Source organism: Hippoglossus stenolepis, chromosome 7 (genome assembly GCF_022539355.2).
Source record: "Hippoglossus stenolepis isolate QCI-W04-F060 chromosome 7, HSTE1.2, whole genome shotgun sequence".
NCBI lineage: Eukaryota > Metazoa > Chordata > Actinopteri > Pleuronectiformes > Pleuronectidae > Hippoglossus > Hippoglossus stenolepis.
The window spans coordinates 11,964,693-11,980,006 of NC_061489.1; the positions used below are offsets into that span (position 1 = coordinate 11,964,693).

The 15,314-nt window shown below is 42.1% G+C and overlaps 1 protein-coding gene across 1 annotated transcript; it reads right to left on the reverse strand.

The window, feature by feature from the left end:
* Window positions 1-11,423: 11,423 nt before the first annotated feature.
* On the reverse strand, window positions 11,424-15,143 carry si:dkey-27i16.2 (regulator of cell cycle RGCC-like). Its single transcript, XM_035160711.2, has 5 exons — window positions 15,017-15,143; window positions 14,079-14,237; window positions 13,339-13,419; window positions 12,636-12,698; window positions 11,424-12,040 (listed from the first exon to the last, which is right to left on the reverse strand). Exons 1-5 carry the CDS (start codon window positions 15,036-15,038, stop codon window positions 12,033-12,035), a joined length of 333 nt encoding a protein of 110 aa, XP_035016602.1. The 5' UTR covers window positions 15,039-15,143; the 3' UTR covers window positions 11,424-12,032.
* Between the last annotated feature and the right edge of the window lie 171 nt (window positions 15,144-15,314).

Genomic DNA, 15,314 nt, shown 5'->3' on the forward strand with positions numbered 1-15,314 from the left:
ATGGGCATACATACATATATTTATAGGGCTTCTATGGAGATACTGCTCCCATTTACAAAACAATTAAAACAGTGTTCAGACTGAAAAGTCACCGACACAAAACGTTTCTATGGATTATTGTCGTCATTTGAAACATCCCAAGCCGAGACGTCTCCGTTAGAGCTCTATATGTATATTTATGTATAGAATATTTAATATTTATTTATGTATACCAGATGCATACATGCTGATTGTGCCATGTGCCAAATTAAAACTGTAAAAAACGAAGAACATTAAGTTTCACTAAACTTTTTTTTCCCCTCTCTTGATCAAAGTTATTTTCCTCCCTTTTGTGGCTTTTTATTATTTCCATTTTGAAAGAGTTAAAGAAGAAATATTTTTGCAGCAAGTGCAAGTCTTTCCCCCAGGACTTCCTCTTTACCTCCCCTCTCTCTCCTCCTCCTCCTCCTCCTCCTCCTCCTCCTCCTCCTCTCCTTTTCTCTCGCTGAAACCTTTGAGGAAAAACAGGCTAACAGCTCGGGGCCCATCGTGCACAACTCCAGATTTTACTGTAATTCATGCAAAGTAGTACCGCAGCAAAGGGCGATAGAGGAAAGATTGCCTTGATGTACTCACAATGCATCCTATTATGTGTTATTCTCCGGGTAAAACAGGAGTTATTGATTCTGCGAGTAAAACTGACAATGTTCATGAAGTGTCATGGCGGAGCTCAGATTGTCCCTCTGCGTTGCAGCGGAGTGCAGTAATCTGACCTGACCAGTGATCTAGATCACGGTGGCCATTCTTAGACATTTCATACACATAGAACTCAAATTTTTATGAAGCATCCCATTACAACTTCCCGTGGTATTTAATGATTGGAGATGCAGCGGAGCGAGAACCACAGTCTGGTCAGCTCATCACCGATCCTGCCAGTGGCAAAAAGAGAGACGGGGTTATTCGAGGGAATTTGCTCAGAGACTGATTTATATGAGTCATCTTGTTTTGGCTCATCGTGTCTTATATCGTGCTAACCTCCCAAGCAGCCACCGTCTTCAGCTGAGCCGGAGCCATTACAGAAACAAGCAGTGGGCCTCTACGTGGAGCTTTCTCATACATACACAAACATTTGATAGTGTCTCTGTGATTGTGCTTATGTAAGGGGTAGACTATGCAAATAGTCAAACTTGTCTCAGCAGCAATAATGTCAGCAGAAACAGGTTTTCTGCCAGAAAATGAACAAACAATAGCACGTCAATGACATTTCAATGAGCAAATATAGTTTTTTAAATACTCATGACTACAAAACTGAGATGAGCCTCACTTATAGGAATCTGTCCTTATATGGTTGATTCACCCAAATTTCTTAAAAACATATATTTGTGGAGTCTTATCCCAATCAATAAGTAATTATTGTGGAATTGAACCATGAAGACAGCTTTGGATTTAAGGAACTGAGGTTTCTGTATGCATCTCAATACAGTACAAATAAATGGCATTTTATTCGTGGGGCTCACAGTATTGACTTATGACACGTGTTCTATGACATGTGACACTGACATTTAAGAGATAAAAATATGTCCTGGTTACAAAGTATGTGGATTAAACAGAGTAACTGGGACTTTGTTTCAGAAAAGTCAAGAATCTGTTTTGGTCTTGGAAATGAATAAAATCCATGTTTTATATTAGTATGTGATGTGGGGTCATTAAAAGTGCAGACCAATGACAATATTAAAGATGGATGACATGACAGCTGCCAGAAGTGAAGCCAAAACATCTAGATTGTCCCCCAGGGGCCGGCTGCAGGACATGTCACAAATCCCACTTCCTCCATGTTAGCACATGGGACATGGATCAAACTAAAATGTCAAGTTAGACATCAAATCAATTTGGAGTGTGTTGAAGTGCTAATTTGTCATATAGGTTTGATGTTAATTAGTTGTTTGATGCTATGAAAATGGAGTAAAACATCGTGATTGACAGCTGAGATTGACACAGATTGGTCAGGCAGCTGTATTGGTGGGACCTTGATAGCGCAGCTCCACTCAGTGATCAACGCTGTGCAAACGTTTGGCTCCAAATGATGTCACCACGCTGCAAGATGGAAGTGCCCACAGTGGGAAGAAGTGGAGACCATGTTAGCCGCGTGGTCCAATCTTTATCTACACGCATTGAAACAAACCCACAGATAATTATCACATGAGTCCGAGCTTTTTGAAATATTTTAGCATCTTTCAGCTCATTGTTTTGGTTTTATAGCCTCAAACTTGAACTTTCTTCACTCTCTCTGCTCTCGTGGCACTGTTTTGCAGACGCAGTAGGCAGCTCATTTCACTTAAAAAGCTCCACTCCAAGTAAAAAGTTATGTTGCTCTGTGTACTCTATGTGTATATATAAGCAAGTTTGTGATGAAAATCAATTACTTTAGGCTTCCCAACATAGTTAGAATCAAAAACTAAATTTCAGCCATGATCCATTAATTATTGATTCACGATGATTAAGGCCCATTCGCTAATGAAGGACATGAGATGCAGCTGAAAACCGCTTTTTTTTTTGCAATAAGTGCACTTGATGCACCTTGAAGATTTCTAGAAAAATGACCCTTTAAACCAGAATATCAAAGAATCATTCAGCTGTTTCCTCATCTGATCTGTCTGCAGTGGTGGGAGGTCAGTTTCCATTGGCTCCAAACACACACACACGCACACACACACACACACACACACACACACACACACACACACACACACACACAGAGTAGCACAGGGCTAAAAATTGAGCGGTGGAGTTGAGAGTGAACTTTCAAAGGGAAGAAATGTCATGGGAGGGCAACTTATTTTTTGCCATGTAATTTTTCCATATGGTGTTAAAGCAGAGCAGATGTCACTGAGTATTGGCAGGGGTGGACCTAGTGGCCTCGGGGACCCGGTGTGGGACACATGACTCTGTGAAGAGCCACCTAATTAAGAGCCGGACTGTGGAAGCTGCAGTGGTGGTGCAGCGAGAGGAAACAGGGTCAACCCCCGCCGCTACAATCAGACACCTGAAGGCTCGGGTGAAATTAATACAAACTCCGGTCGAGAAGAATCACCACCAGTTGAAAAATGGGACAGTTATGAGCGAGACACTTTTTGCACTGTTGAGATTTTTTTGCAGTTCAGTGAGTGTGTTTTGAAAGTGACATCATTCGAGAATTGGCTGGAATACCCCGATGGGGCTTGTGACTGCCTCGACAGCACCGAAGACAAACTCAGCCTAGGAAATGGATGTGCCAAATTACACAGTGCCGCCCGCTGGGAGAGTGCTTCAGGTGTGTGAGTGTGTGAGTGTGTGTGTGCAGATAGTGAGAATTGTATTTCTACTGCAATGAGCACGTTGTTACCTTTATTTTCTTTCACCCTCTTCCTCACCCTTATCTCTCTCTTCCTGTGTCTCATTCATCTTTTCTCCCCTCTTCTTCTTTCTTTCATGCAGGTTTTTTTTTTCTTTGATCCTCCCTCGCACACGAAGCAATGTGAGCAGCTCTACCTCTGTTTCACACAGACATAACTCGCCCATTTTCTCTTTTCTTCTACTTTGTAAGTGCCGTAATCTGAACAGCTCGCTCATTTCCAATCATTTAAGGTCTAATTTTCTTGAATTGCTAAATTTCTCTCCTGACTGAGGAGCTAATGAACATTACTTATTGGGAAGCAGGTTAGAACCAGTCGCTGAACCAAAACTCAAATTTAAATAGCCTGTTTTTCTCCAAAGGGAAATCACACTGCATTTGTCAGAACATCAATAAACTATTATTTCCATGTGAAAAACGCACTCCTGATGATTTTCTTTTGTACCCACGGAGCATTAGACAAATCATTCGCATATTTTCCAGGTTTTTGGGGTTTTGGTGCCATCAAACCCAGATGCGCTAACACATTTCTTTACTAGAAACTAGAGCTGAAATCAGCAAACGAGTTGTGTTTGAGCCCAAAAACATCATGATAAATCTCTGTCATCTCAGTGTCACTGTACAGATTACTAAAGATGCCCTGTTACTTATATGTTTATGTCCATAGAATGTATTTATAATCACACAAACTGGAGTAATCAAAAATAAATATCTATTCTTTCTGTATCTTCTTTTTGTGATTCTCATGAATATAGAGCACGACATACATTTTCAGTGGCCGTGAGACCAAGAAGTTTGGTGCTGATAATAGTGTTTTGTATATTTGTCGTCGTACAATCTTACAGAGCATCTCTGGAAGTGCTGTGTTTGAAGTGCTCTGTTCCTCCAGAAATCACAGCTTTTGTATTAAATGATAAGGCAGGTGACGTTTATCATTACCATCAACAAATCCCATTATAAAACTAAAACAAAACAACGAATTTATCCTGCTAACAAGTGCCATCTGTGAAGCCACAGCCAGATGTAACATATGCCTCTGTGCTATGAACCCGTTGTTGTCCAAAAACCATAAGAAACGCTGAGACCGGAGCCAAACTGGAGCCTGGTGCATTGGGTGACATTCTTTAATTACAATGAACACAGTCTCTTCAGACTAAAGCTGAGCAAGGAGACACATCCCCCAGCATGCTCAGTGATGTCCGCCTGACATCAAGCTACCACCCAGAGAAAAGGCTGCTGCAGAGTTGTGTGAGAATAAACTGAAATATCAGCCAATGATATGGCTGTTTTATGCGTTTTTAATGGTTATTGGGTGATGATGGAGTTCTGTAGCACAGAGGCATAAGCTCCAAGCGGAGGGTGTGCAGACACGCTTGTTAGCGGGATGAATTCAAGGCTGTTTTTTGGGGGCTTTTATTGGGCTTTGTTGGGAAGGAATAGAAAAGATAAAATAACACCAGCATGATCCTTGAAATGCAGCTTTGGGGGCAACAAATTGTGGACGCTTTCCAAGAATAGAACAAGTTCAAGTTTAATGTACTTCTCGGCAGTAAAAGGGGCCGGTTAGATTTTTATGGCGGTCCAGTGAAGAACAGTGGCAGCCTGTGGTTCATCTCGTACAAGCAGTCCCACCTGCCCCTGCGGCCTAAAGCTGCCTGTTGACTACATAATGATCTATCCTCTGGAAGATGGATGGCCTGGAGATACCGCTGGGGCTGCCGAGACTAAAGCCTGTGCACTCCCAGTGTGTGTGAGGGGAAGTAACAACGGCCGGCAACACGCACATTTAAAGCCTCTACACAATATCTATCCTGTTTCCTGTCCAGGAAACCCAGCTACAACGAGATGCTACTTGACGGCTAATTTTTCCTACTAGTTGTTTGGTGGGGGGGGTGGAGTGGAGTGGGGGATCAGGTTGCACGGCAAGATTCACATCTTCCAGGAGGTTTCATTTCTACTCTAACTGCTCTCATCATTCACAGTATTATCTTGCAGATTCTGAGCTATTTCACAAAGTCGCTCCTCACCAGCTGAGGCCGTGCAGGCCCGGCGCTAACTCCCAGTTGCATCAGCTGGAGTTCACCATCAGATGGCAGTCCACTAATGCCTTTCTCAGATGTTGGTTACTGGTGGCAGGGGGAGGGTTGCGTCAGTGGGCCGTTGATGTCTGAACTCGCAGGCCTGTGCTGCTCCGCTGTACAGACTACAGAAGGCTCCCTGAGGACTTCCCCCGAAAGTATCTTATCGCTTAGATCACATTAAAATGACTTTCAGTGGCACAAATTTGATCTTTGGTGCTAATCCAGACTACCAGGCTTTTCACACATCTTTCAGATCAAATACACAGAGAGTTTGAGCTTATACTCAAAAGAAGAGCTTTTTCTGTTGTGTACTGGAAACATTCTTTGAAGTTAAGCCTATTTTTGCCCGGAGTGGCAGAGACATTTATTTGTCAGTGATGCCTAAATGTTAGTTCTGAGCAGTGATTGTATTTTACTCTGATATTGTTCATACTTAACCATTAAATGTAAATAGCAATTTTTTAAATTATTTTTAAAAGATTCAATGGTTTTGCCGATAGATATCTAATCTGGATTATACCTCAAAATTTGGGTCACTGTCTCAGTTGTTTATGCACAATAAAAATACATTTTCACTTATCCTACTTTAAATAGATTTAAATTCCCTGCTTTAGTCTCAGCTGTCATGATGTTTCACCTCACTTTTATAGCATCAAATAAGTAATTAAAAACAAACCTACCGGAAAGAATTTGTACTCAAACAAAGATCCACATACAGCCACTTTAGTATTAAATTACTGTCTCATGTAATTTACTTTATTCCTATTTCTCATGTCATTTCTGTGAGGCACTAGTTTTTTATTACTCCATAAACGCAACATATTTTTATCACACATATGATACATTTTAATATTTCATTTTATTGTCAATTATATTTTTAGACTAATACTGTTTTATTAAATATAATCAATATGATTGTTTTATTCTCTGTACTTCATATTCTCTGTACTTATGTTATACCGTAATCGTGGAGCAAGCTGGTACAAGAATTTCCTCCGGCATTATAAAGTCTGTCTAAAGTGTGACAAGAACTACCTAAAATGACAGAAACCATTTTTTGAGAAAAACGTATCATACTTTGACTTTTTAGTTTGGACCCCATCCCATCCACTAACATGGAGGAACCAGGATTTATGACCCCTACTGCAGCCAGACACACTTTGGCTTCACATTTGGGAAGCTGTCATGTTTTCCATCTTATACAGTTTACTGTCAAAAGTATCATCCTCGCCACAAAAAATATTTTCACACCACTAGAATACATAAAAAGCTCAGTAGTAAAGCATTGTGGGAACTGCAGGCAACTCTAAAACTTACTGTTGGATCTTAAAAGTTGTCGACATTGTTTCTATCTGCTCTACTGAGGCTACAATCACACTGGAAACATTTCACAGCGGTGAAGATGCACAGAGAGCTCCTTGTGAGACTGACAGCTTGCTAGCTCCCTGCATTACAAGAAAGAGCAGAGTTTTTTCCTGCTCACTAGGTAGCCCATGGCATTTACAAAAGCTATGTTCACTGTCAACTTCATTTGAGAAGCACATCTTCTCACAGCTTGTTTTTACACCCTCTTCTCACTAGTGCTCAACTTTTAACTTGACTTTTAGCTTTATCTGAAAAACAGTACTTCTCTAGAAACCAAGAATGGAATTGTAACATTTCCTCAGCTGCTTGGTGTTTTTTGTGTTGCTTGTTTGAGTTTCCGCGATGAATTCAAGTAAATTTCCGGTCTGAGTTGAAAGAGGAAGGGTGAAATGGCGTCAAGAAATCCCCAGTCAGCAGTGACGTAATGGCTCATTTGAAGACTGGATGGGTCACATTCTTTGGGAATGAAATCCTCTGTAAAGGAATTCCACTGGTTTCCTGCCCCTGTACACTGTCTGAGGAAAACAGGAAATGACCATATAGGTGGGAACTCAGATTTACAGTAACCACAAAAAACAAAATTGGCCATTAACATTCCAATGAATCAGTCCAAAATGACGGAAAAGATATTTTTTTCCCCCTCATGTCTGACTGAAATATTGCATGATGGATCTAATTTAATTTTAAATCCTAAACAGTACTTCAAGTTTTTAATGTATTCTGATGCGATTCAACATTTGTTTGTATAACCAAGCATTTGTAGATACCACAGAAATGCAGGTTATTGGTGGCCATGAGTTAATAAAAAAAAGATTTTGCTTCCCAAAGATGAACTCATCAATTAGTATTGAAAAGTCACATTTTGCAAGGTCAGAGCAAATGCCTACAGCCGTGTGTATACAGCTCTGTGAGGCTGCAGTTCACCTGAGACTATAATGAATTATTGTATATAATACTAATATGGCTGACAAGCATCGGGAGGTTTCTTAAACTATCTTAACAAACATTGACTTATAATAATGTTGCCATTACTATTACAGGTATTTATGGCAGGTAATGAGATATCAAAGATCTTTAGAGGTCACCACGTAGACTGCACGTCGGTGTCTTCTATGCGTGTGTCACTGCCTTTTCATTGGCATTTTTTTTTTTTTCTTTTGCATCTGCTGTTTTAGAAGCATAATTTGCGCTGAATCCAGCGGACGATCCCCTGTGATCTCACATCGAATTCTCCTGACTTTCTGTGGACTTTATACTAGAGGGCCAGGTGGAGAAAGTCAGTCGATAATCTGGAGCCTCTCACACATGCACCTCCTCCGGAGAAAATACGGAGGATCTTCGGAGTTCAGTGCATTTCTGAAAGCAGGCTTAGGATTTATCCTCTGAGCACCATGAATCTCTGTCCTAAATTACATGGCAATCGATTCAAGGGTTGAGATATTTCAGTGGGAATGAAACCAATGGACCGACTGCAGTCTGACCCTTAGGCAACATTACAATTCCTAGAACCACGCTGCTCTTGTGGATGAAAAAAAGATCAAGCTATGCAACACTGCTGCAGATCATATCTGTGTTTACTGTCCTCTTATGCTACTATATCAGAATAAGTGAGAAGTGGTTTTCCATTATTTACGGCCGACATGAATATCTCTTGAATATCGCAAGAGATGCCATCTGAGAGATATAATTTCACAGCGTACCATCAAGTCCTTTATGGTTCAGGCACCCCGCTCTGCCTAGTGTGAGCTCTGCAAGAATAACAAATCAGTGATCTGTGTCCTTGATCAGGGCTCAGGGACTGACCTCGGTTATGTAAGACCCACTCAGAGTCTGTATGTATGTGAGTGCGTGTGTGTGTGGGTGTGTGTGTTAGGCGGTTGAGCCAGCTAATTCCTTGCGAGAGCGTTGTTAGCCTGGACCATTTGGGGAGCTCTCTCAGGGGAGCGGCGTTGCTCCAGTCTCTCATCAGGCAGATGACAGAACACTGCGTGCTCTGCATGCTGCACTCATCTCGGCCATGATAGCCTCGCTGCACAGCCCATATCTCTGCTTCATTTACTCATTGTCTGATAATAACAAGTGTCTCCTCTCTGCTATACTCAATTACCTCTTCATTAGCTCGCTAACTAGTTTAAAACAAACCAGCATTGTGGGCAGAGATTTTAGAGCCTATACGTGACATTTATTACCATGATGCCGCCGACGATAGGTGATGAGGGCTACAACATGATATTCATTATGTCTTCATCTCTTAAGACCATTCACCGTCTCATCATAACACCAATTCATTTTAATTTATCAGCTAATGGACTCGGTTCATTCATCATTTACTCTGTTATCTAAACAAGGCGACTGGCTAACATATTGGCCTCTTACTTTAGTGCGCTGCCAATCAAACACCAGCCTCACAGTAATTAGCACACAAACAAAGAGGAGGTGTTCCCATAAGACAACCTGATATATTACATCTGATCCCACTGAAGAGGAATCTAATAAAAAAAAAAAAATCACACAGCATCATTTTCTGATGGCGAGTTTTTCACGTGCAATGAAAATGACAGCGTGGATTAAAACATTTAAGGCTACATCCATCCTACTGTTTTTGTTGGAAAATAGCGTTTCTACAATAAAACTCAAATAACAACTTGTCTCCTACACACGTCAGCAGTTGTATCATTGTAAAATGCAGAATTTAACTGCACAACAGCTGTTAGCAAAAAACATCCATCCACAATTCCTGATTCAGTAAAGTGCACATTAGGTTATTCTTTGTTTTCTGTTATTTCTATAGCTTTGAGCAAAGCCACACATCATTGAATATATTATGAAAATTGTTCCTTATTCAAGAACAAGAATCAAAGAATAGTTTGAATTGTAACTGACTACCGACAGGACAGGGGCACCTCAGGGGCCAATCAGATTTCAGCAGGGCCAGTGCCCCCCTGGCCCCACTTTTAGATCTGCCCTTGGAAACTGATCTCAACGTGGGAATTCTAATTGAATGCCTTTCAGTTTCATCTTCACTACACCGACATGTTCCTGCATAGTTGCAGTTCCTCAACTACAGCCTCTGAAAACAGGATGTGCCCTTTGTTTGAGGGAAGTTCCATCATCCCGAAGAAAACGTATCCTGCAGCAGCTGTAGCCTAAATCAGTCATATATGCCTTTCTCTGAGAGGAACAGACAACACAGGAGGAACAGGTTACTTAACACGACCCCTGTGTATTTCCCTATTGTCTGAAGTCATGGTCACTTTCTGCTGCCACTATTCCTCTTTGCTTTACAGTAATGTCAGACTTGCTCTCAGTGCTACACCCTTCTCTGCCTCTATCCCCCCTGCACAGGCACAAGCTCTCCTCCTGGTCATCGGGGTTAAATAGTTGGCCCGAGTTCAGAGCTGACCTGAACTTTGTGTCTTTAAAAAGGAGTCATAAATAAGAGACGGTGCTATATCTTTAATGTCCAGCCTTCCTTCCTTCGACCGCCTCCGCTGACATGTCAAAAAGCAGGTCCACCAAATAAGTCTATTCCACAATATATCACTAGGGCTGCTGGTATGGATGGCTGGTTGTATCAACCAGCTGTCTGGGGATTTTTAAGGAGGAAAGAATAAAGACTCAATAACTTGCTGGACTGTGAGTTCTCCGTTTCCAGAAGGCTAAACTTTTCCTTTACTTTAAATAGAATCTTACGTGTACTTACAGTACATGGACACAGTACTGCATTTTTATAGCGCTTTTCTAGTCTGATCGACCACTCAAAGTGCTTGACACTACATGCTACATTCACACATGCACTGAAATTAATTTCCAGTTCAGTGTTTGGCCCAAGGACACCAACGCTCAGAGTTGGGGATCGACCACGGCCTTTCGATTAACGCCTCGCTCTTCCTCCTGAGCTGCAGCCGCTCCCCAATAAGCAGCACAGATTAAGATTCATTGACAATTGTCATTCTTTACCAGTGTAAAACAATTTTTTGCATATTTCAGTTGGATTATACTGCTGTTGTCTGTTACTGTAAAAGTAAAAAAAAAAAAAAGTGAAAAGCTTGTAAAGTGGGAGACAAGTGGCGGTCCAGGGCTACACTGAAGTGACGGAGTGACAGATTGGAGAAGTCAAGCGAGGTAAAGTTCTGAGACGTTCTTTTACAGGGAAGCAAAGCAGAATGTTTCCTTCCTCCAGTACAGAGCTCAGACTTGTGTAAGAGTGTTATAATGACGTCAGCTCGCAAAGTCTAAATGAGCATTGTCTCTATTCAGCACAACCAACGCATTTCCTCTTCAGGCTGTCTTCACATGGTTTCTGAGTTAGATGTGCGTTTCCTGATCATAGTTGGCAGAAGTGAAACTCAGAGCGTAACCAGAATAGACAAACAGGAAGCAGACAGAACAAACAAAGAAGAATGGGTGAAGGGTTCTCGAGGCATGTGGTGCGACACCGGCGACAGCAGGTTTAGCGAAGGGGTAGGAGAGAAAATAGTTTGTTGTGGTCTATATAGATTTATAGGTCTATATAGAGATACTTTCAACAGTGTGTCTGTGTGTGTAAAGACAGCGAGGTCCAATTTACTTCTCGATGTCAACAAAGAATGAAATATAGTACAAAATAAAAGTCAAAGTCTTTATTTATATTTGAATCCATCTATACAACAATTTATATTAAAACAATATTATTCACAACTGTACACTGGAAAGGAGGGGAGCATAAAAATGACATTTAATGTTACACAGCAGATCTGATCCCAATGGATTTGAGATTAGTTAACAACTAAAGTGCCATCTGTGATTCTGAACAACGTAAAGATCAACATCCCGAAAAGAAAAAAGAAGGTATATATGGTTCTGAGGATTTAGGACCCTCACATAGCCCTCAGGAATTTCTAATGTGGCGTGAACATACTTTCTATACTCAAGGCAGATGAAAGCTTTGTCTAGTTTGGAGAATATGTTACACATATCGGATCTGATGCTGCAGGGACGTCATCTCGCCAGCTGGACACGGCGCTGCGGAGGGTCTGAGGGTGTTCTTGCTTTTTTTTTGGAATGGAGTGCCCTTTTAATTTCTGATGTTAACCTTTTCCCCCAGAGCAGCCAGGGGAGCATTTGTTCCCTCGGATCTGCTCGGGTGAAGATCTGCCTGTCTGCTCGGCAGTAGCCAGCCATGTCGCCCCCGGCCTGTTTCTCCCCCCTCTGCGCGGCTCGCCATCGCTCTCTGTTCACATCTCTGCAAGAGAGTGGGGGAGAGAGAGAAAAACCACAAAAGCTCAGAAGCTAGAATAGGAGGGGGCACACAGGCATATTAACACTCACACAAACATACACAGACTAATAAGTGTAAAGATACAGGGGGAGTGACAATTCATTCATAACATTAATTCTCTCTGTGTTGAGAGAACTGATAGCTGAGAATGCATGATTTGTTCTTTGTAGAGTGAGTGTCTGTGTGCAGGGACATGCATGTGTTGGCAGTCCTCTGAAACACCACTGCTTTAGGACTGATAGCAGGATCACCATGCTTATGTAGTCAAGTATGCTATTATCACTAGAGGCCGTGCAGATAGTCCACCTGAGTCCCCAGACATGGCATTTACACACAAGAGGTGCTCAGAGATAAACAGCATGGGGGGGGGGGGGTACAGAGGAGAAACAAGCTGGCTACTAGTACACGCTCTGTTTTTTAATGTGCAACAGAACACGGACTCCACATGGACCCGCCACACCGCCATCACATGCTGCAGTCCTCTGCCTTTTCAGCTTAAGTGCAAAAGGAATAAAGCTACGATGGAGTGATAGGGGGTGTAATTCTTTTAAATACGCACCAGCGAGTTCCCGGTCCAACATGTCGATAAAGCTCTCAAGTTCCCTTGTGTCTCCGAGCTTGGCTGCAGAGAGAGGACAGAAAGAAACGGAATTTGAGAAAGTATAGAAAAAATAAGCCAGCATGGAACTTTCTTTTTTTTGTGCAGCTCAGTTCAGTGCTATTTCCTTTGGACCAAAAGCCGAAAGCTAATCTAAGTCCCAGAATTACATCTGAACCAAACTGCTTTTGGACTGGCAAAAACATTTTCAAGCTTCTTTTCTAAGAACGGAGATAAAGCTGATCGTAAGCGCTATAAGACCTCGACAGCAGGATGGATCCCACTAGGATGTCTGCTGAAAATATGTGAGGAAGGTATTTTGTAAAAAAAAACACAAGACGCCTCCTGGTCACCTTCTTGGTTTCATCCATTGAGATTTAAGGGTAGTCTGTGCATTTGCATGAAAATAAATTCAACAGCTCCCCCCCAAGCCACCATCAGCATGAAGAACCCCTGCATGAGCCTCGGAAAAGCAGTGGGGGTTTGCTGGGACGTCACAGACGCAGCGGCAGGGGCTTTGTTGTGTAAAAACAAAAGCGCTCGCAGCCTTATGTACAGAGTTTTTGTGTGGCTGTGATAGTGATCAGAGCAACAGCAGCGATAGTGATCACTGTAAGACGCGGGGCTATGTGGATAGAGATAGACTGATGGAAGCCTCCAGTACCTTTCGGTGCCAGCGTGATGCCTGCCGTGTGAAGCTCCTCCTCGCTGGTGTTCAAACTGTTTCCCAAAGAAGCCTCGCTGCCTGGGGGGGGGTGGTGGAGAGAGAGAGAGGAGGAGTGAGCAGAGAAAATAAACTGAAGACAAGCACTGAGGCCTGCCAATGCAAATGATCAACAACAACAACAACACTAATTTCCACACAATGCAGGAGTTGCAGATAATGATAATAACATGCAGTAAAGTGAAGGTAACCGCCCTCACTGTTAGCGGCTCCCATGTGTCAGCTTTCTGAAAGCGGCTTGCCTGTTGAAACATTAGGGGGCCAAAATACTTTCAATAATGACGACACATGGGAGCAGCAAAACACACTCTTCTTTCATCTCGCAAACCGCCAAACAACGGGAGCAACGAAAACAAAAAGAAAACTCGACGATTACAAAAGATGGGGTTTCCATAAACGCAGTTCATTCCAGTACACAGCTATTGTCTTGAGAAAAGCAGCCCATTTATAAGGAGTGTACAGGGAAGTGTCCTCTTGTAACACTAATTTCATGCAAATTAAAAGTGTCATGCGGCAGTTGTTTGGGCTGATAAAGGGCCGCAGCCGACACCCACGGGGCCTTCCCAAAACCTCACTCACCGGCAAATGATGCAGTACATAATGTCTTTCCCTCCCTGTGCTCTTTACTTACAGCAAGACATTGTTATAATCACAGTGACATGGGCCCCTTCATCACTCACTGTAATCAGAGTCCTCCACTCCGCTGTCGTTCCCCTGCCCTGTGCGACCCTTGGCCTCCTGCAGGAGCTGCTGGTAAGCGTGCGCGTCGCTTTGAGACGGAGCCTTCAGCTCCTCCACCACGTCCTGGAACTCCTGAAGCAGCTCGCCCAGTTCCAAGTCTGTGGAAAAAGTGACAGCAGTTGGAAGGAAGTCTCGGTTACCTCACTGAAGGAGAATGTTAAGATCAGCTGAGGCATTTTCATATGAAGCAACTTAGCACCGACGGGCAGTAAATTACTCTGAGATAGAAGTGAAAATGATATGCATGTATACAACAACGCGTCAAGGTCAAATCAAGTTTAAAAGCCCTAGTTAAGCTCAGGAGATTCCAATATAAATAGCTTAGAAATATCTTCTGGGTCAGAAATAAATAAAAGCTAAAAGAATAAACCCTGCAGTTTAATCGTATGCCAATGGGCCGTGTCAGAAAACTGTGTAAAAATAAACCAGCCCATAAGGCATAAAAACTAAAAATACCTGGTCTGTAGACTGTGATGGAAAAATATTACACAAATCAAAAAGATCTGTGCTTTGCAGTAAATCAAAACTGCAATAAACGCACAATCATAAAATAACAGATGCCGTTTAGGATCAACACAAATTAATTTAATTATCAAAACAGGCATGTGACAAAGCTGCAACTCAAGTCCACTATAAGAAATAAGGTTATAAACATTTTTAAATTTAGTAGGATAATGTGCCCTTTGGTTTAAGTGTATGCTAAAAAACATGGAATAAAAAATGTGTAAAATTAAAATATGTGTGGAAAATTAATAGTAAAATAAATGTGAGACTGTCTGAAAGTATTTAACTGGTGGTAGCAGTTTCTTAAAGGCCTGTAATCAGCAGCAGTGGGTCAGCATATAAATCTAATGGCTCAGTGTTGGTCGGGACTCACCTGCCGTAATGTTGCTGGACATACTGGAACGGTGAAATGAAGACGCCGTGGAGCTGCTCTGTGTCTGTGAGAGTGAGTGAGTGTGTGACCTGAGTGGTTCAAAACTCAGGACAGGACTGTAGTCTTTTATCATGAAGCCCTCAGCCAATCACGTCACAGGGAAACCTCAGAGCTCATGGAAAAAAAAAAGTGGGCGGAAAGTTGAAAACGGAAAACCACACGCATGAGACCGACGGAGAGAAAGAAGAAGACAGTATGCAACTCCACTTTAGGGGTCGCTTGGTTTTTTTGTGTTTTT